The sequence below is a fragment of the Passer domesticus genome, chromosome 3 (assembly GCF_036417665.1).
Source record: "Passer domesticus isolate bPasDom1 chromosome 3, bPasDom1.hap1, whole genome shotgun sequence".
Lineage (NCBI taxonomy): Eukaryota > Metazoa > Chordata > Aves > Passeriformes > Passeridae > Passer > Passer domesticus.
The window spans coordinates 118,288,377-118,309,846 of NC_087476.1; the positions used below are offsets into that span (position 1 = coordinate 118,288,377).

Genomic DNA, 21,470 nt, shown 5'->3' on the forward strand with positions numbered 1-21,470 from the left:
TGGCAGCAGGGCCGGCCAGCGCTGCGCAAACAAAGCCTCCTGCCGTCAGCTAACAAATCAATCGCTGATGGCTCCCGCTGCATCCAGCAGGAACAGGTTTGGGCACCATGGAAAACACTGATCCTGCCCCAAACGTGACGCAGTGGAGGCAGCTGGTGCAGAGGTTGCTCTGTGCATTCAGGCAGAGGGGTTTGCCTGCTGTGCCAGAGCCTTTCTCCTCTCTGGGCACACTGAGAGCCAAATGTGGGACCGAGTGTTGTGAGCACAGGGAAAGGAGCTGGGAGGTGAGACAGAGGAACCTGCAGGATCCTGAGAAATACAGCACGGACACCATCCCTGCCCCATGGGCTCAGAGCTGCTGGGGAGCTGGGGCAAGCTGTTCCTGCCCACAGGGGAAGACTCTCTGGAAGATGCTTGTCCCCAGGGAAGGTTTTTACAAGTTTTGGTACCAACACCATGGTCCCTCATAACCATCAGTGCAGTAAGTCGTCTGTCAGGTGCTTTGCTGGATGCACTCACTGGGAAACACAGCTGGGCACAGCTCAGGGTTTTGGGAGGCCCTGCCCAGCACCTCCTGCTCTGTTTCTGGGGTGGGCAGCTGGGAGGTATCCATGGGACTGGGGCAAGCCTAGAAACAGGACAAACATTGGCTTTTGCCTTGGATTTCACTCTTCCTCACATAACACAAGCCTGTTTAAAAAAAGGTATTGCTGTTGATGAGCTGGGAAATGGCTCATGGAGTCACAGGTGTTTGTCTGGGGCATGCTATGCCTGCAGGGTGCTATAGTGTGCTGTGGTGTGCTGAGTGTTTTAGGCTGGGTGGGACAACACTTCCCTGAATCATTCAGGCAGCTCCTCTTGGTGAAGGATTCAGGTTTGCAGGTGCATCCTTACAAATGGCATTAAACACCTCAGATCTTTCCATGCAGGTAAGAAGCCTCATCAGGGCTATAAATGGTTTAAATAAAATGTCATTTACAGTCCATATAACAAAGGTCTGCCTCTGACAATATTTAATGCATTAATCATTGAGATGGGACATGCCAAGCATGGGCTGTCCTGTGGTACCAGCTCCACACCGGACACTGCCAGGCTTGGTTCTTACCTGTGCCATTGGATGCAAGTGCTGGGCTGTCCCAGCGCTGTTCTGACCATGCTGTTTTCTCCTCAGCAGGCAGCCAGGCACTGAAGCCAGGCAGAGCTGGGCACAGAGGCAGCAGTGGGAGCCCCACACGGGCACAGGAGCCCTCCTAGGAGCGCATCCTCCTGACACGGTAACCGGGACATTATCTGCAGCAGCCAGGCCCAGTTAAACCACCTGTTCCTCTTAAAAAAGAACCTCTGTTTTAAAGCTCTAATAAAGCCCCCTCGCAGCTCTGAAGGCGAGGGCATGCACAGCCCAGCCTGTTCCTGCCCAGCTCTTGTGCTGTACTGCTCTGCTGAGGCTGTTCAGCCTTCCTTAGGGAATGGGGAAGGGGAGTGAAGGGAAGGTTTCACCACAGCAAAGGCTCTGCCTCTGCTGGGGGAGAGGAGGAGCATGGTTCAGCTGCAGCTTAAAACAGGTTCTACTTTCTCAAGGTAAGGGACCACGGTGTTTTTATTGGTTCACTTTTACAGATTTTTAGAGGGAAATTAGCTATAGTGCAACACCAATTCAGTGACAAATGTGAGGAAAATTATATACAGTTGGGGGTGTCTGAGCTGGGAGGTTTTGGTTTAGTTACACACACACAGAAGAAAATCAGAATTTATTACATACAATAAATTATTGTTTGTATTTGCCCCTGGATCCTTGGAAGTGTCCAAGGCCAGCTTGGATGGGGCTTGGGATAGTGGAAGGTGTCCCTGCCCATGGTAAGGGTGGAATGAGATGAGCTTCATTGTGCCAAACTATTCTAGGATTCTGTGATAAAATAAATGTAAAAAATACATTCCTTTTATAGCAGTATATTCAATATAGAGAATTTAGAGAAGTAAACTTCAGAATATGTAGGTAATAACACAGGTAATGTAATAGGTAATAATAGGTAATATGTAGGTAATGTAATAAATATATTACATGTAATAATATTACAATATATATTTTAATGTAATAATATATTACATGTATTATATCAAAGCATATTTTATTATACAATAGATACTAATATACGTCTGTTATATATTGCCACTTAGTGCATATTAAATATGTTATCTACAGCACATAGTATCATCTGTGCATCATACATAATTGCTTTGTCTGACAGGAGGTTTTGTCAGCTCTGCAGCCAGGATTTGTGTGCTGTGGAGGACAGAATGTAGGTGTGCACACCTGGCATATCCACTATACACACATGTAAATCATGGTCTGAAATACTGTTATTGTATTTATATAGTGTACTGAATACTCCATGATGCACATCATATATGTGCCAAATATTACATGTTCATTATATCATGTTATATAGAATTCATACATTGCTGACGTGATTTGTATGATTTTCTTATATATATTTTAAATAAAAGTATGCTGCATATATTTGCACATAGTATTACAGTTAGCAAAGTAATGTTAAAGTTTTTGTCATTATATGTAATATAGCTAAAATATATCCCAGGGATGTGTGCATATGTAGCTATACACATATAATATTTTGTATTTAGGTAACCTATAACCAAATTTTGAATTAAATTATTACCTTTATAGTCAATATTTAAAATTCAAAACCAGGTATTAATAGGATAAAATATATAGTCCATATATTATATAATACAGTGTATAATATATAATGTATATCACATTATATATCTTGTATTATACCTAGATCATAGATCACAGATTGCATATATTTTCCTGAATGTAATAATATATACACATTGTATCTGTGTGTATTTAATACCTACAACATATACTCTAGCTAATAGAAACATATAGACATGCATAACATCAAATATTAGATATATATTTTGAAATACTGCAGCATACAATATATAGAATGTAGGATGAGATCCCTAATGTATTTTCTGTAGTTAAAGAGAGCATATTAATAGGTGTAGGAATAAGATAATACCTATACAAATGTTTGTAAAAAATGTCAGGCATTCTTCTAAAGCTGAAGGAAGGTATAACTAGAGGGGATATTGAGAGGAAATTCTTGGCTCTGAGGTTGGCGTGGCCCTGGCACAGGTTGCCCAGAGAAGCTGTGGCTGCCCCATCCCTGGAAGTGTTCCGAGGCAGGTTGGACAGGGCTTGCAGCAGCCTGGGATAGTGGGAAGTGTCCCTGCCCATGGTAAGGGTGGAATGAGATGAGCTTGAAGTTCCTTTCCAACACAATCCATTCTGGGACTCCATGATAAGTATAAACCAGTCTACATGTTATTTAATTTAGTAGATTATTTTTAATGCCATTTTTGCAGCTGCTGCCATCGGTGCAGAGCTGGGGGTGCCTTGGGCCCGTGCTCCTGCCCCATGCTGGACTGGCTGTGCCAGCCCCTGTGGCTGTGTCCTGTCCCAGTGCCCCAGCCCCCGTGGGTGCCCTCAGCTGTGCAGAGCCACATGTCCTGCAGCCAGAGCTGCCAGGGCAGCGGGGACCCGCGGCTGTGCCAGCCCCGGTGAGGGGCACTGCCAGCACAGCCCCCGAGGGCACAGAGCAGCCCCAGCAGGCTCTCCACTCCCTGAGGGTGGTGGTGCTGGGCCTGGGGCAGGGATCCTCCTTGGGAAAGGCAGCTGGAAGCTGGGTTTCCAACAGCTCCTGAGTGTGTGCAGTTACTTCTGCAAAGGGAGCTTTATCTGGAGCTAGCTGGATTAACTCAATTTCTGGTTAGAGCACCTGAAAGCTGTTTAGGAGAGGACTTTGCTGTGGCTCTTCAGCAAAGGAAGGGAACTTTGCTTTCTCTTTTCAGACATCGTTATGGCTGAGTGTAGCCCCCCACATTTGCTTAAGGAATGTCGCTGTAGAGTACAAAATCACCACTAAAAACCTCTTGTTTTCAGTGTGGGTGGTTGGGCCATGAGACATTGCAGGGAAGCAGGTTATGGACGGTGGGTTCTGGGGGCCCCAGAAGTCTGTCTCCAAGCTTGGCACCGTGGGCAGGGCTGGGCTGGTGGTGTCACCGTGCAGGGTGGCAAAGGGCACTGCTGCCATGTGGGGTCTGCAGGGCACGACCGTGGGTGCCCGTGTCAGTCACAGCGTGGTGTGAACTCCTCAAGAGCACTCCAGTCTGGGAACAGCTGTTCCTGCAGAGAGGGACAGAGCCCGTGTCCAGCAGGGACTGTCCCTGTCCCCTGTGAGCCAGCCCTGCACACCCATGGCACCCGCAGCAGCCTGGCCCAGTGTCAGCAGCACCACCAGTGGAGTTCCAGCCCTGGCACCTCCCACCCGCCGCCACACACACCACACAGGTACTGCCTTTTATTGCTCTGGGGAGAAACTTTATTGTGAGCAAAGATTTATTAATTTTGTGAGGGGTGACAGAGTGGCTTTGTCATCCAGTCCAGGGTGCAAAACCACAGTGGAGTTTATACAAATTAATAGGTTTTTGACATCAGGAAAACATGATTTTCATTGATGTCTTAATTCTTCCCTGAATTAGAGGTACATATTGCTCTAAGGAGAAAGGGCTCCTTGCTCAGAAGGATGCCTTTGAAATTGTTTCAGACCAGCTATTGGATAACTAAGTGCCAGACAGCCTTGCCTGTCCGGCCCTGAATGCAAAATAAATTAAAATACATGTTTTATTTTCTAGGTTCCTTCACTGACAGAAAATCAACAGAAGCAAAGCCCAACTGTGAGGCAGAAAATCAAACCAGTTGTCCAAGCCCTCAGTGACAGAGGGTCCTTCCTGCAGCTGCACCAGGTGAGTTCCTGTCGGGCAGGAGGCTGCGCTGCTGCCCTTCGGGCACAGAGCGCAGGGCAGAGCCCCAGGGCTGCCTGGGCATCACTGGCCGTGGCTGGAATGTGCCCCACAGGCACAGGGTGGCCTCTGGCCAGGTGCTGGCACTCAGACGGTCAGACAGACAGATGGCTGTAACACCAAGTGTAAGTGCAAAAACAGATGGGGGCCCAACGGCACATTTCCCAAAAACCACAATCCCTTTGCTTAAAGCAACTCCCATTCTGTTGGGAGGTGTGCCTGTGTGTGCCCAGGAGCAACCAAGCAGCAGCAGGACAGGGCTCTCTGGCTGCTGGATCTCAGATTTCTGTTGCTTTAAAATACCTGGACTTAACTATAAAAATTTTCACCCCATCAACCTACGACACATGTAAACCAGAACACATCATCTACTGCCAACATGAGCTCTGCTCACTACAGCAGGTGCCAGGAGGACATCCTAAGTCCTCAGAAGCCTTCAGCTGTCTTGTACTCTGGCTAGAGACAGGTCACAGCCTGCTGGGACAAGGTGAGGAGGTTACCCAGTTCTTCACACTGTGCTGGGAAGGGATCATGGCAGGAGTGTGGTTTTTGTTCTTCTAAAAGGGATTTGCTTATTTTTGTTTCTCTAGGGAGCAGTTCCAGTGCACAGCCATTGCACACACCACAGAAAGGCCACAGCACTCCCGCAGTGGGACAGCACCAACTGGAGAGCTCCTCCCTCATCCACCTGTGCTCCAGCAGGGAACATCTGCTACCTGGCCAGTCACAGAAAAACCTCTCTTTAGAAGAAACTCCCTATAATGCACAGGTAAGTGCTGCCTGGAATGACTAAAGCAATGCTCTAAGGGTACATTAAATAACTAGTTTCAGTGCTGGTTCACCTCTGGCTGCAGCATCTGCACCCAGGGGCTTGGGGCCCTTGCTCACCTGGTGCCAGTGCAGTGGTGATGGTGACACAGGTGACATCCATGTCTGACAGGCAGCCATGTCTGACCAGACTGGGGAAGGGCCATTTCACAGAGCAAACCCCTCGCCTCACCCCTTCAAGACATGTTCACCCAGACTGCCCATTCTGATCTGTGCTCAGGTGCCGTGGCTGCCCCGGCCACAGCTCTGTTCTCGGGGCTCAGGTGGACACCTTGCTGAGGGCTCTAGCAGAGCTTCCTGGAGAGCCTGCTCCTGGAGGCACGTGAGGACAAGGGCAGCTCCACCAGCTCGACGCCGGTGGTGTCAGCGAGGTCAGCGCTTGCACTGGTGGTGAGGCAGCCTGGAAAACAGAGCAGGCAAGGAAAACCAGGTCAGGACAAAACAGAATAACCGTGTGGCACAGCACAGCCCCCCGCCTCTTCCCCGCCTCTCCTGGCATCACCCAGGTGAACTCGACCTCCAGAGCAGGAATGTGCAGTAGGCAGCTGAAGAACTGCCATACTGCGCTTCCCAGGGAAATCGGGGATTTCTCTTTGCCAGCTCCCAGAAGTGAGGAGCAGCGAGGTCCTGAGAGGCCATCAGTGTCCAGGTGAGCACTGAGCCCCCCAGCATCACCCCCTTTTGGTTTGCACAGCCCCTGCAGCCCCTGATGGCTCTCAGGGCCCCAACAGCCCCATGGGAGGGAGGCAGGAAGCTCCTATCCTGCTCACTTCAAGCTCCAACATAAAATAGTTGTGGGTGATACAAAATTTGTGTGGGTGATACAAAACTGTTTTTTGCTGTGTGTCATTAAACTGTTCTTCTGTGTTTGGCCTGTTACAGAGAGGTGGAAACAAGCATTCCCAGTGTGAGGGCTGGCAGATAACTCTCCCTGGAAGGTGCCTTAACCTCTGGAAACATTCTAAAGAATCACAATTTCTTCCACTACATAAGAGGTACCCTTGTTACTGGTGTTTATGGTCACCACTGGGGAAGGGTCTTGTGGGGCTATGGGTTACATTTTGTTGTTGAGTGGTCACCTGTTGATTATTCCCTGGAGGCCAGGCCTGCCCAGGCTGCCTGAGGGGGAACAGGTGAGCACATGGTCATTAAATGAGACACTAATGACCAAAACTAGGCACAGTTTCTGTGAGGGACATGCCCTGCCCTGCTCCTGAGGGCTCGACCTGTCCCCAAGCATTTCCTCGGGGAAGAGTGTTTCATCAGCTCCCTAAGGAAACAGTATTTTTAGAACCATGTTGCAATTCTCTCCCAAAGTGTAAATACAAGTTTTTTATTACAGGTAGGAGGGAGGAACAGCCTTGGAACCAGGCATGAAGAGCACAGGAATGTTCTGAACCCTCTCTGAAGGCTGGCACCATTGGCACCCCCTCTGAACCTCCTGAGGGATGGTTGTGTTTTGAACCATAGACCTGCTTCCAGTGACTCCATCCTGGCCAGGCCACAACTCTTCAATCCTCCCTTCACCTTCCTAGCCAGGTAAATCCCAAACGTGCACAGAATGCCCCAAAGTGCAGCCAGGGCCTTGGGTGAAGCTGCTCATGGCTGAGCTGGCCTTCGGGTACAGGTGAGCAGGGACAGGTGGGGACATGGCCACAGGTCAGTGTGGCAGCAAGATGAGCCCTCAGCTGCTGTCTGAGGACAAAGACTCACCCTGGCTCTGGGCTGCACTTCTAAGGTGAGGTGTAACCCGTGCTTCTGCTTGAGCAGCTCTGGGTGTTTGAGTGACTGAGAGCAGGAGTGGAACAGCAGCAGCACAGCCCGAAGTGTGAGCCCCCTCAGCCTGCCTGCAGCCCTGCGTTTGCATCTCAAAGACAGGCCTCACCAGATTGGTTCTTTGAGAAAAGTGACTGAGGGGAAATAGCACATTTTAAAAAGGTGGAAAGTGTGACTTAGCCTGTAAAGGCATTTTCTGTGAAAAATGGAGAGCTGTCAACTTTGGATTAAAACAAAACCTGTGGTGCTATTGGCTGGGGAGAAAAGTGTGGGGGAGGGAAGGCTTCTCGAGGGAGGTGTTGTGCTTGACATTCCTGCAGTGAGGCAGAATGGCAGATGGTCAAAATAATAGTTTTCTCCAAATGGACAAGCTGAAGCAGCTTAGAAGTAAAAAATAATTACCAGGCGCGTATCGCGGGATGTATTGCCGCGTGTGGATCATGGGAGGCATTATCTGGCACACACAGAGTTTTTACTGTTCACAGATCGCAGGAGGCATTACTGGGGCCATTACTGTACACACACTGTGGGCATTAATGTACGGGAGGGCATTATTGTGTTGTTTGTAGGAGGCAGAACTGCACCCTGGAGGCAGAACCACGTGCGGAGCGCAGGAGGCGCGCGCAGAGCAGAGGAGGCAGAACTGCACGGGGATATGGGAGCTGCAAGGCAAACAGAGCATGGGAGGCAGAGCAGAGGAGGCGTGAGCTGAACATGGAGCACAGGAGGTAGAGCTGAGCGTGGAGCAGAGGCAGCAAGGGAGGAGGAGGGGAAGGAGAGCTGTTGCTGATGAACCACAGCAGCAGCAGAGGGGCCTGCGGGAAGCATGCTCTTACCTGTGTGGCTGTTACTGTACCGAGAGCATTAACACTCTAATCTAAAGGGAGAGAACAAAACTGTGTCAGTGAAGGACCAAAGGGAGAGAACAAAAACCATGTCAGTGCAGGACCAGCACCCTGTGACTGCTGTGTTTGCATCACCTGACACAGCACACCTTGCTAAAGGTGGGAAGGGGAGCTCCCCTCAGAGACCTGCAAAAACACACACACATGCACTTGGTCCTGGGGTCTGTGGACTGAAACAACCAAGGGAGGGAATGTTGGCAAAAATTAGAATGAATATTCATTGCGCTTCATCTTCTGTCAAGCCTGCAGCTGCTTCATGCTTCAGCTCCACGTCCAGCACTGTTGCTGGTCGCACCATTTGAAATTGGCTAAAATTTGAGGCTTTATGGAGACCTAAATGTCTGTGACACTATAGCCACGTTAAAACTGCAAGATGTGAGCAGCACAGTGATCCTGGTGGCAGAAGAGAGGTCCTTGAATGGATAAAACCTGTCCATGAGCAGTCACACACCTCACTCAGACAAGACACACACACACACAGAGTGGAGGGCCTCTCACAGGTGAGGCTGCTTAGAGAGCATTAAGCTTTCAAAACACATTTCTTGCAGGAGTGATTAAAAACAGAATTAAAATATAGATGACAGCACTTTAAATGCAAGGTTACCTTGCAGGAAGCCAGAGAGAGATGGTGTACTGCATTTTAAATCCAGTCCACAGAATAAACCTGGTTCCTTCCCCAGGGCATGTGCTCTAGGAATGGCATTTTACCCACTGCTCATGATGCAGCTGAACACCCCTGAAAGCAAGGGTGGGTAAGACATGACCTGTAAGGATGCTCAAGATTGGTACTTGAGAAGAACTCTGAAGTTTTCACATGAGCTGTGACCTATTCCAACCCCCTACTAACCTTTCAGCCAGGACAGGTCTGTGGAAATCTTTGTTTTCCTTCCTAGTAAATGCAAAGGTAATAAAATTCCAGAGAGAAACGTTGTCATAAATCTGCACAGCGTTCCTGTTTCCAACTCCCAAAGACAGGCTCCAGGTACACTGTAAGCAGCATCCTGAGCCTGCATAGAAAAACCCATGGATAACTGAAGCTGGGTTAATCAAAGCCACACACTTCCTCCAGTGCCCTGGAAAGTTCTAAGTGACACACTAAAGAGACTCTGACACTACAGGTTAATAACTGGGGCAGAATGGCACCCACAGCTCCCAGCTCAGGTGGCACTGTGGGCCTCCACGGTTTGAGTGCCTCGGAAATAAGCCTGAAATGTACACATTGAAGTTTAATTACTTTCAAGTTGGAGCAGCTGCTGATGAGTTTTGCAAGGCTCAGCCTCAGGCGGGGGGACCCCACCAAGTGCTGGGGGTTATGTGGGTGTCACAGGTAGGGCAGCCCAAGCTCTGCCTCTGCTGCAGCTCTCTGCCAGTGCCTCAGTGCAGAGGGAAAATGTGAAGGGGCCACATTGCCTGGAGCCTTCTGCGAGCTGACAGCTCGAGCAGCTGGAGCTGTCACCCAGCAGAAGAGACAGCCCATCAAGCTCATATTTTTGCCCATCCTAGCACTGATTGCTAGGATAAACCCTCCCTCACCACCTCCTCTCCTGGAGAGTGTAGCTGGGGGAGCACCCTCTGAGCCAATTAATTACATGGAAAAGGCAGGGGGCCAGGCTGAGAATCCTGATGTGGCTCTCACCCCCCACACTGCTGGAGATCCCATGGGGAACATGAGGCTTGAGGGGGAAGCAGTCCCAGCACCTGCCCAGCCTCAGGGGACAAGTTCAGACTGTCCACCCTTAGTGGTGGCACAAGGGACAGCCCCAGCACACTGGGCAGGAGGCCACTTCCTTGGGGCTCTGGACCCTCTGGAGCCAGGCCTGGGCTCCTGGGCATACACCAACATCACTCAGCCTGCTCAGCCACAGGAGGTGCAGGGGTGACAGAGCTGCTGCCCCCAGCACTTTGTGGTACCTGTGACCCTGCCCTGCTTAGTGCCAGACCATTCCTGACCCTCACGGGGACACTAAGGCAGCAGCCCTGCCAAACGGGCAGGAAAATCATGGGCAGAGCACTGATAACCAAGAGCACACAGGCAAGGAGCAGCTCCCACATCTGCTGGTGCCACTGCAGGAACTTCCCAAAGGCAGCCCAGCTGCAGCAGGCTCCAGTCTGCTGAGGATGAGGAGGTTCCCCACACCTCATCCTGAACAGTCCTCATAGGGAAGGGAGGAAGAAAGAAAGCCCTTGAGTCCTGCCTCCTGTGGTAACTGTCCTGGCTCCTCTGCTCCACTTCCCTCAGCCTTTCCTCTTTGTTCACTGCCTGGACAACCTGCACCACCGTGGCAGCACCAACTGCACAGTGTCCCACCTCACCTGCTCCATGCCAGCAGCAATTCCCTGTTCTGCTAGTAACCAGGACAGGCAGGATTTTCCTAAATCCCATCTATTAGAAACAAATTGTTCAGTTTCAGGCAACACTGACACATGGATTAAACCCAACCCCTGGCACACATATTTCTAATATTCCCAGCAAAATAGGCAAAAATACTACACAGATAGATATACACAGAACATGGACACAGATCTGACAAAACACCCTACAGAGCTTCAAGGAAAAAGACAAAATGACAAAACCCCCCAAAGTAGTATAAAAACCACAGCAAAACCAAACTAAAGCAAAATAAATCCTTAGCTCAATTACTGTTACAAAAAGCATCAGTCCTGTTTATAACAAGAATTACTCTAGGTTTGTTTTTGTTTCTGTCAAAAATATACTTTTAATCTGCATGTCCAAATAATAATTTTGCTTTAAAGTGGGAAAGATAAAGCTCAGCATTGAACAAAAAGTGGTTTAAAATACCAGATCTTGTTTGCTGTACATTAAAATATTTTATACAAGAACTTTACGCATGTAAAAGTCCAGAGACAAAAGAAAAGCATGTGTCACCTTTGCAACAAAAAGGCTGCAAAATCTCGGTTTTATGTAAATCAGCAGGCACAGCTCCCGGGGCTTTAAAACCAGGGAATGCTGAAAACCTCAATAGTTCCTCGACTCAAGTGTTGCGCTTGGGCAATGCCATAATATTCATTTAAGAATCCATTTATCAACAGATACCACATGTCCCAAGTTTTCCAGCACAGTTCTTCTGACAAGGATTCTTTAAAAACATTAAGCTGGAGAATCCAAGATGCTTTCCCTGCCCATTCCACATTGCCCATTAGCAACTAAAGAAGCCAAGATTTACACTATATCCTCCCTGATAACGCTGAGCATTGTGCTTTATTTTCCAAGTCATTAGCATGCACAAGAATGACCTCATGGTGAACAGATGCACTTGGATATGGCAGTGATTAGATCAGTCCTCTCAGCAGTCAAGTGTGCCCGTTCCCATTAACCCCTGAGGCGCCGGCGGCAGCGCTCCGCTAGGGAGTTCCCTGGAACGCAGGAACCTGCCCTGGCGAGCACAGGATCCCCTCGGACAGGATCCTTGAGGTGGGAAAGCTGTGACTGGACAGTTCTGGAATACCCAGCGGCCCCTTTCACTTCCAAAGGTTAACACTGGCTGCTGATCTTACACTAAAACAGACCGAAGTCCCAAGGAGCTACAGAGGCAGATGAAGTCAGGATGCTGCTCTGCCCACTTCAGCTTCACCAATTTTTTTTAAAAAACGCACAGGTATTTCGTTGAATAACTATTTCTGGTTTTGGCTGAGAGAGCAAGAACAGCAGCTTAAAGCCTGCCCATTAAAAAGGAGAGAAATCTGCAGAGGGAAAGAATGAGAATAATTCAATAGTGTTGGATTATGGAGGATTTCCTGGGCTGCCTCTCAAACCCTGCCTAATTAAAATACAGCATGTAATGCACCAGTTTAACAACAAAGGGCCGTATTCCCAGCTTTTGTTCCTAATCTGCACATCCCCTGCATGAGTTTGGGGATGGCCATTCTGCCTATGAGGCTGCACTTTCAACGCTATCTGTAATCCATACAGGGAGTTTAAGGCTCTGCTCCTCAAAACATTAAAGGAGATCAACTGGACAATTTTCCTGCAGAAAACACAGCACCTGCAAGACTGGTGACAGGGAGACTAAGCCAGGGCAGGAAAACCACATCCCACATGAGTCTGGGGATGCATCCCCAGGGGCAGCATTAGAAAACACAAAAACATCCAGTTCCAAGAATTATCTCATAGTCAGCGATACCCCAGTATGTCACTGAGAGCTGTGTTTGATGTCTCCCTGTGCTGGGGTATCTCCTGAGAACTGTGATAAGCAGCACCCTTACTCCCTGACCCTCTCTGCTGCACACATGCATTTGAAGCACTGACAGCATCACACCTGAGGGGCATTATAAGAATCAGGTCAGATGAGAATTAATCTTAAATTTACCTGAGCAGTTTATGCTCAGCAGAGTCAGCAGTACCAGCTGGCTTGTACTGCCACCTGTGCCAGCTCCATGCATCCCACAGAATCATCAAGGCTGGAAGAGATCAACAAGTCCAGTGGCCAACCCATCATCACCCCAACATCTTGTCCTGACACCCCCTGAACACTTCCAGATACAGGGAACCCAGTGCCTCCCTGTGTCAGTGCCTGACCATCCCTTCAGGGAAAAGTGCTTCTTTTTATTAACTGCTCCCTGACTCCTTTTTTCTGTTTCAGAATAGAAGAATGCCCCCTGTATTCCAGAGTGGCAGACAGGTGATCCCTGCAGGTGCAGGACAGGTGGATCTATGCCTGGAGCAGGCCTGGCTGGAGAACAGCAGAGCTGCCAGGACTCATCCATCCAGCCTCCCTGCCGACTGCTGAGGGGAATCTGATGGAAAACACATCCCCATGGCCACAGCTGACACTGCCCCTGCTCATCACTGACTAAACATGCAGGAGAATCAGCAGGTAATGTGAGGAGACTCTCTGAAGTGGAGATTCTGACACCAGAAGTCATGGCCAGCCTCCAGTTCATGAGCGGGAAATTAATTCTGAGGTTCAGAAGTCTGAAAATTGGGTCCTGATTGGGGGAGGCTTTGTACTTAAAAGCAATTAAAATAATTAAATTGTACCCGGGTACTCTTGATTTAACAGTGTTCTGAAATCCTCAGCTACTGGGAAACAGTTTGAATGTGTTTGGCATACACAGCTTATCCTTCAGAAAGTGGGGCTGCAGACGGGTCTGCCCTGTCAAACCACATGTGACACAACACCATGTGCTAAGAACAACACGAAAATGAAACACAACTGTGCAAAACAGAGCAAAAGCAAAACGTTTAAAACAGATCACTATATCTACATTTCTATTTGCTGATACGTCGGCAGATAAATGATTCAAGTGCTAACAACCAGCTCTGGGCACGCGCCACGCTCCTATTGAAATGGGCGATTTTTTTGTCTCAGACTTTTGGCAGAGTGTATAAAAGAATTTAATGCACAGCTGTTCTACTTTTTAATGTAGGAAACATTAATCAAAGCTTTAAGTTATAAGCTTTCCTAGCGTTGTTTAGTATTCCAGTTCAGCAGAGATCAATAGATCCATCCCATGTTCCCTGACGCCTCTCCAGGACGAAGAGGTGCGATTATGTAAATGGCCTCGGCTTCCTCCCCCCTCCTGCCAGTGCTTATCTCCAAAGCCTTCTGCCTGCTGCTCCTGGCCACCACTGCCCGGCCAGCACAGGCCTCTTATCTCCTCACAAAGCTCCAAGCACGCCAGGATTGGAGCCAGCAACACCAGACAATGCTGCACGGCTGGTTTTATTCCTAAGTGATTTATGTGAGCAAATTTAATTTCTTCCTTCAGTGTTTCAGTTTAGATGGAAGATATCTGCTAACAAGTCAGGCTAAAGAGAAATAGAGCAGATGTCCTGCAACGTTTATACAGGTTGGAAATAATCTATTCAACAATCCAAAAGAGAAGCAGGGAATGATGAGAAAGTGCCAGTGTCACCCTAGGAGTGTCAACGACGGATTAAGGAATCTTTGTTAGAGAGTCCAGCACATGGTGACCAGATACTTTCTGGATGCTGGAAAAAACATTTTGAAGGCACTAGAAATGTGCATTTCAGAGCCAAAGCTCCCTTTCAGGAGATGTTCACTTAAACTTAATCAAACCAGCCGGACAGCGATTGTGACTGCACGCTAACCTAACGCTCCACAAGGCACACGAGGAATAAATTCCCGGAGTTCGGCACAATGCTGTCACCTCTCAGCAGGCAGATGACTGATGAGCACTGATGTGCATGCACACACACACACACACAGAGACAGCACAGACCCCCCCACACACCCACACCCCCATCACAAACCCCGCAGAGGCTCCAGGCCAGGTGCTGCAGGGCATCCCGCACGCCGCCGCCATTCCCTAACAGCACCCCGTTCCTGCGTTTCTTGTGCATTAATCCCTGACCCTGGTAGCTCAGCAGCATAATCCCCATTTAGCATTAACAGCAGCTTCCCCTGCGAGGAACTATTTCTGATAAGTGAGCCCCAATTCAGGCCTCACTTTTGAACAACATATTCCCAGCTCAGCAAGAACCCGGAGTCCTGAATGAGCCCGAGCCCATCACTGCGAGAAAGTTCATTAACCTTGCTGGAGTTGGAGGTTAACAGGATAGCTGAAGAAAGGAGCAGTGTGAATAGCTCTGATGCAAAACAAATTAAAATGAATGTCATCATTCCTTTTGATATTCATTAGTTGATTCAGGGGAAGAATAGTAGTCTTAAATTTGCAAGCATTTATCTACAAAAAACAGGTGTACATCTGCTGCTCAAGTGCTTCTTTGGGCTACAGAGAAGAATAATGTGCAGGACTCACCAGTTCCACCGAGGGAGTAGCTGGGAGAGGGAGAGAAGACCTGAGCGGCAAAATCCTCAAACGTCATCACTTCTTTATGGTTCTGGATGATGGCTTCGAGGTACAGAGCTCTCTCCTCGTAGCTGCGATGCCCCGTTAAGGAAAGGCATGTGCAGAACTCAAGGCTGTCCCACAGCATCCCCCACCCCACATCCACACTGACCAGGCTGGAATGGGCAGGGAACTCGACCAGGACTGCCCAATGGTTCTGAATGGGAGCAACAAGGAAGGGGATACATTCAGGGCTGGAAATTCAGGATGTCACCGCTTGAGCTTCCTGACTGAGAAGCTGTGACCTGGGAGCTGCCGAGTACAGGAGCAAAGCCCCAGGTCAAAACCCACCATCACAGACAGGCTGTGGCACTATGGGAAGCTCCTGGCACTCAATATTCCTGTTCCAATGACCAGAAAAGTAACTAGATTGGACAAAAAAAGCTACAGGACAGAGGGATACACCCCCCTCCCCCCACATTCATTTGATCACTGGACTTCTTAGGAGAAATTAAGCACAATAAACCAATTCCAAAAGCGTGACGGTTGTATTGAGGGCAGGTGCTAGAAGGTGCAACCTTATGTATCCCAAATAAATGATGCACAGTGGACAAACCCAGCCCACAACTTGCATGCATTATGGCCTGAATAATGCGGACAACAAAGCGAGCTAACATCGAGACTATTGCCTTTTAATTAAAACTCGGCAACCTGGAACACACAGCATTCAAATGTGTAATCAAAAACCAGTCACCAATAAAACTTACAAGCGTAACAAGCTGAAGCAACTTTCCAGCTGTCTTAATAGGACCCCTGCTTGCGGCAGCCTTTCACAGCGGAGAAAGCAAATCTTCCCCTTTTGTGTGCAGCTTCTGTCTGCTCAGAAGGTGAATCATACACTTCCAATAACAGGATAACGCCTGGGACAAACCTACAATGGGCTGGAGAGCCTCATGTATGACTTTATGAATTAGGGCTCGCAGGAGCCAGGATGACATCTCATTCTCCGTTTCCTCAGTGAAAACAAAAGTTTTCAGCGCCTCATTGTGTTTCTGTTATGGGGAAATGCACTCGAGCTCTGCAAGGCTGTTCGGTGGGAGCAAAGGCCAAGCTGAATTTAGAAATTAGGAGCAGGAGAATAACACCAGTGACAACAGAATGCAGGTGAGGGTATTTAGAATTGAAAAGCATTACTAATTAATATTGAAGTGCCATTTGTGACTTGCAGTACATTAACAAAACCACTCTGAAACACTATTAAAAAAAAAAAAATCAGAGAAAAGCAGTGCTTAAAGCCAGGAGACAGTGGTCTAGTGTCGACCTCGAAGGGAATAAGCAAAGCACTTTCTCATTGCACGGCGAGTTCCTGCAGGCGTGGTGGCAACAAAGGGAAGAGAAAGAAAGGAAGAATTTTGCATTTAACGCTCGCAGAGGACGATTGATATGTGATAAATCTTCTTATAAACTTCCCGTGGAAGCCTAAAGAAAGAAAATCAATAGCCAGCATTTCAGCGTTTGCACCTGCTGACAGCGTTATTTGCTCAGTTTTCCTGCCTTGCCCGAAGCCGGGGAGAACGCATTCCTGACAGCGCCAGCCCGCAGCGTGCGGAGCTGCCTCCCCTTTATGGGCTGAACTCCTGATGACTCTTGTTAATGAATAGGCTGCCAAACTTCCTCGGAGAGGAGGCACACGCCTGGGCCCAATTCTAAAGGGACTGACGGATGCCATTCACTCCTCATTATGGAGATGCTGATTCCCCGGCGCTGGGCTGTTGCCAGGGCCGTGCGGAGCGCGCTGCCGGCCGGGCGGGCGGGCGGGCGGGCGAGGGGCGGCGGGGGCTGCGCGCCCGTCTGGCAGCGGCGGCCGCGGCACGGAGCTGGCACGTGCTGCCGCCGCGGGAGCGGGCCCGGCCGTGACAAATTGCTCAAAGGGCTCGGCGACACCGGGGGACAGCGGCCACCTGAGCCTGCGGGCCGGCCGGCAGCGCTCGATTCATCCGCTCGGCCCCAGCCGCGGCTGCTCGCGGGCTCCCAAGCAGGCTGGGGAGGAGAACGGGAAAAGGCTCGGCCTGAAAATGCCCGGCTGGGTCTGCTCTGCATCTCGCACAGCACCGAGCGGGGCTGCCCGCTCCGGATAAACGCTGCACGGAACCACGCTGCCCAGGTTTGCTCTGCACCTGGTGAAATCCTATCGGCGAGCTGGAGGATGCTGCTCACCGCACAAAAGAGTGGGAAAAACCGCCTGGACAAACAGCTGAGGAGAGGCAGCTGAGGAAGAACGCTCCAAGATGCAGAGAGCCCTGCAGATCCACCAGTGCTTTGGAGGCACACAAGGAGGACCGCAGCTCAGCACCTCTCCTGCACGCTGAAAAGCCCTGTCCTGCACGCTGAAAAGGCCTTTCCTGCACGCTGAAAAGCCAGAAGCAGTGGGTGCAGATCCCCCCAGGCCAGCAAGGTCTAGTGCTGCCCACCCCAGCTCCACCCACAGCCACCTTGGCTTGGCGCTCCCCTGCCCTCCTGGAGCAGCGGGAGCACAGCAGCTCCTGCCATACGGGCAGCGAGAGGGATGACCCTGCTTGTTTGTACTCACAGTTTAATCAAAGGAGAGCTAAGTGACTGCAGCAAAGTGAAATTAAACTCACTGCTATCTCTGTCTCAGTGTACGTGCACATTTGGGAGAACAGTTGGGATTCATTAAAAAAAGAAAAAGTCAACTGAAATTTTGCTGAAGTTTAGGAATTTGAATGTGGAAGCATCATGAAAAAGCTGTAAAAAAACCCTCTCAAAAACACCTCCGTCCTGTAAAAAAAGCATCACGAGGTTTCCTATTTATTGCCCTGTAGAATGAATCTATCCTGAAAATCTCTGGAGCAATACTTCTCTCTGGGCTGCCCCTCGGAAACATGCTGTGTCTTCAGCCTAAGAGCCAACCACAAAATATCACTGAGCTACAAACATTAGAACCTCACTCTGAACCTCTTTAACCTGACCTTTGTGTCACAGCTCTCCTGCAAGCTCTGGGCACAACCCACCACCTGCCACCAAGGTGCCCCCAACACCAAGCAGAATTTAGATAAAGTGCCAAATACACTACTGTTTTTAAAATGCAGCCATGGATCAGCAACCCCTCAGCCGGGAGGGAGCCCGAAGTGCCTGGCTGGCTTTCCTAGAGCAGCCCCAGGGCTGGAGCGCTGCAGGGAAGGCACAAATCCACTGCTGCGGCAGGCCTGGGTGCAGGGATGGGCTGTGAGCTTGAACCCTACCCCGGCGGAAAGCTGGACAGCTGGCTGCCCTGATTAACTAAGTCCCCCATTATCTGGGGGCTTGGGGCGTCCCCTGAGATCTGCAGATAAATGGAGTTATACCAGACCCTCAAAGAAGCTGATCAAAAGCTCCTCTTTTAATATGTACGGCAATTTGACCCACCCCTCCGTGGCTTCATTATTTTACATTTTGCTTCTGCCAAGGCAAAACTCCAGAGCAAAATGTTTTAGACAGACACAAACAGGTTTGTTTTTTAAATTTCATATGAAATAATGACATTGAGAGCCATGACAAGGTGTGAATTAATGACATATATTGACATATAAAACTGTGGGAGAGCAGGAATTTAGGTCCTATTTGAATACAGCAATCAAATCTCATTATTTGAATATTATGAGCTTCTAGTAGTGTTTTATCAGCATACCAATTACTTTAACATTTCAACCACTCATTGAAGGCTGTTTGAAAAAAAAAATTGAAAAAAACCCCCAACATATTAAAATGTAAACATCAGCTATTTGCAAAAAACCACAACATCTTACTGTAGCAGCAGGATGACCTGCAAAGTGAAACACACAGGACGTCCTTCCAGATGGAGGATGCAAAAGAAGACAAAAGGCAGAAGCTTTTGAAAATTCACTGGAGAGGCAGATACCAGCCAGCACTCGGCTCTCACCCACCAGCATTGCTTCTATGTTTAACCTCTACAACACAGAGCCACTTTCAGACACACAGTTTAAAACATAATGACCTTGAAAACGCTTCAAAGTCCTCCTAATCTGGGTTCTGCAGGTGACCTGAGCCATCCCAGGGCCAGGACAGGATCTTCTCACTGTTTCCCTCCCTGCACACGAACACAACACTAAACCATACCAAACTGCCCTGTTGAGAAATAAGGGAATATAAAGATGATGACTCAAGCAGATCCTGAAAATACAGAACTTTTGCTTATTAACCTTAACTCCATGCTGACCTCAAGCAAAGCTGTCAGGGCCCCACTCCTGCTGATGGTAATGGCCAGCCCATCCTGCCCCACGCTACTGTTTGAAAATAAAAACATTCTGGCAGCATTTTTATACTGTCACTGATACATGGAAAGAACAGTGCGCTCTGCTGACACAGCGGGCAAACCAAAGACAGGAGTGTTTGTGGCCAGGCTGGGGAGAAATGCCTGGCTGCTCTCCATGGCCCACAGGTTGTGCCAACACCACAGGGCACCAGTGCCACGACTGGCACCCAGGACACTGCCAGGGTCTACGGAGAGCACTTGCTGCAACGCCTGTTCCTGCAGCTCCAGAGGGACCCTAACGCAGCCTGCTGGCATGGACCTGCTGCAAATCCCATCTGCGGTGTGCAGCCCACCCAGAGAAGGGCTTTTGGGGCATCAAGCCAGTGGAGAAGCTCAAAGTATAGAAGGAGACAGCTCTTTCCAGCCCATCGGACATCAAGGCTAGCTCTATGTCCACAATGCCAATTCCTTCTTTATCCAATTAGGGAGACCTGCAGAAAATCTTTGAATTTACTATTCAGTGCAACAAACATCTAATTCAGTTTCCTCCTGATTGTATCACAGGGTTCACACAAAGGGTTTGCTCCTGACACTGCAACAGCGGTTTGGAGAAAAACAACATAAATGTTTGGGACTTACCAAAGCAGATTAAAGTCAGAACCATAAAATTGAGGTTGGCAGAGATGTGTCAGCTGATGACCTTTCTGCACCTAATTGTCCTCCCCAGCTCTGAAGAAGATGGAGTTACTGCGCTTTTAAAATGTGGTGTTAGGCAGTTTTGGTGTGAAACTCAATCTGCTTGATTGGGCTCGCCATCATTTACGGTCTAGTGACCACCATCACCGCACGAATTTCACCGAGAACTTTTGGGGGAATTTTAGTAACGTATACCCTTCACTGAACAGGTGCAATTAAACTGTACCTGTCAGCCACCGCAGACTTACGTGCTTTTTATAAACCAGAGCATCTGAGATGGAAACTTTCCAGTGACGCCTGCCTTAAATGGGTCCGTGTAACACTTGAGACGCACGCGAGCAGAGGCTGTGTGACCGATGGGGTCTGTGGGCCCCCTCTGCCCACGGCCAGCCCCCATCACGGCCATCTGTCCACACTGCAGCCGGGGGAGCCAGGGCTCCCTTGGCGGAGCAGGGCCGGCCTGTGCCAGGGCTGCTGTTCCTCCTCCTTATCCAAAACGGGCAGATGATTCTCTGCTGCCAAAACCAAGAGCTCATCCTCTCTGCGGCATAATTTTCTGCTGCTGTGCCACCAATCACACTGACAGGCAGCCCTCTGTGCTGGGGGGAGGATGGCTGGAGCCCAGAACACCCTGGTGTGGAAGAGACACGACTCTCCCTGAGACCGACAGGTAGAGAGAGGTCTGCAAACGGATTCCTCGTTTGTGGAGCGTTTGTTTTCCCAGCGCATGTAGCTCTGCCACCTCCCTCCCCACAGCGGGAGCTGGGTCCCCTCACAAAGATCACAAAAGAACCTCAGTGCTGACTGATGGAGGTGGGCCTCAGGTCCCCAGGAACCTGCAAGTGCTCCAAGCCACAGGGCACGCTGCCACAGCGTTTCCCAGCGCGCACGGTGCGAAACGGCGGCTCCCACGCAGACTCCCAGTAATTGCTTTAGAGGGAAACAACAACAACAGAAACACGTTTCACACGGTTCCAAAGCATCTCTGTGGAAATCAAGCAGTGTCACAGCAAAGCCATACTGAAGGTGCCCTGAGGCTAAAGGCTCCAGCTCACGCTTGTCTGTGGGGAGCTCCACACCGGCGCCTGGCTCCTGACACTGCTGGGCAGCGCAGGGCCCAAGGTGTGCTGCGAGCACCTATCTGGCAGAAGCACTCACCTACCACTTGGGGATAGCAAGAATATGTAGCACATTAGTCATGGCAAGTGCTTCAGGGGAGAATCTTGCATTTATTATGAATAAGGCAGAAAAGAAGCTTTCGTCTTAATTTCCAAGCCCTCCTGCGGGCGGGAAGCCCTCGGGAGCAGACCCACGTGCCATTACAG

The 21,470-nt window shown here is 49.4% G+C and overlaps 2 protein-coding genes across 7 annotated transcripts in view; one reads left to right on the top strand and one right to left on the bottom strand.

Moving 5' to 3' along the window:
• The window catches only part of CFAP61 (cilia and flagella associated protein 61), a 97,056-nt gene extending 87,716 nt beyond the window's left edge, over nucleotides 1-9,340 (top strand). For 2 of the 3 annotated variants that reach the window (XM_064415457.1, XM_064415458.1), the window contains exons 27-29: nucleotides 4,726-6,716; nucleotides 7,064-7,260; nucleotides 8,067-9,340. In XM_064415457.1, coding sequence (XP_064271527.1) covers nucleotides 4,726-4,808 — 83 coding nt within the window. In that variant the 3' untranslated portion in view covers nucleotides 4,809-6,716; nucleotides 7,064-7,260; nucleotides 8,067-9,340. Of the gene's footprint in view, nucleotides 1-1,171; nucleotides 1,275-2,246; nucleotides 2,298-3,166; nucleotides 4,382-4,725; nucleotides 6,717-7,063; nucleotides 7,261-8,066 lie in introns of all 3 variants that reach the window. The other variant, XM_064415456.1, reaches the window with a different exon arrangement.
• Nucleotides 4,390-21,470, bottom strand: part of RALGAPA2 (Ral GTPase activating protein catalytic subunit alpha 2) — a 94,553-nt gene continuing 77,472 nt past the window's right edge. For 2 of the 4 annotated variants that reach the window (XM_064415454.1, XM_064415452.1), the window contains 3 exons: nucleotides 15,147-15,268; nucleotides 8,334-8,374; nucleotides 4,390-6,121 (listed from right to left, as the gene is read on the bottom strand). In XM_064415454.1, the coding sequence (XP_064271524.1) occupies nucleotides 8,370-8,374; nucleotides 15,147-15,268 (127 nt within the window). In that variant the 3' untranslated portion in view covers nucleotides 4,390-6,121; nucleotides 8,334-8,369. Of the gene's footprint in view, nucleotides 6,123-8,333; nucleotides 8,375-15,146; nucleotides 15,269-21,470 lie in introns of those variants that run through there. The other 2 variants (XM_064415453.1, XR_010359604.1) reach the window with 2 other exon arrangements.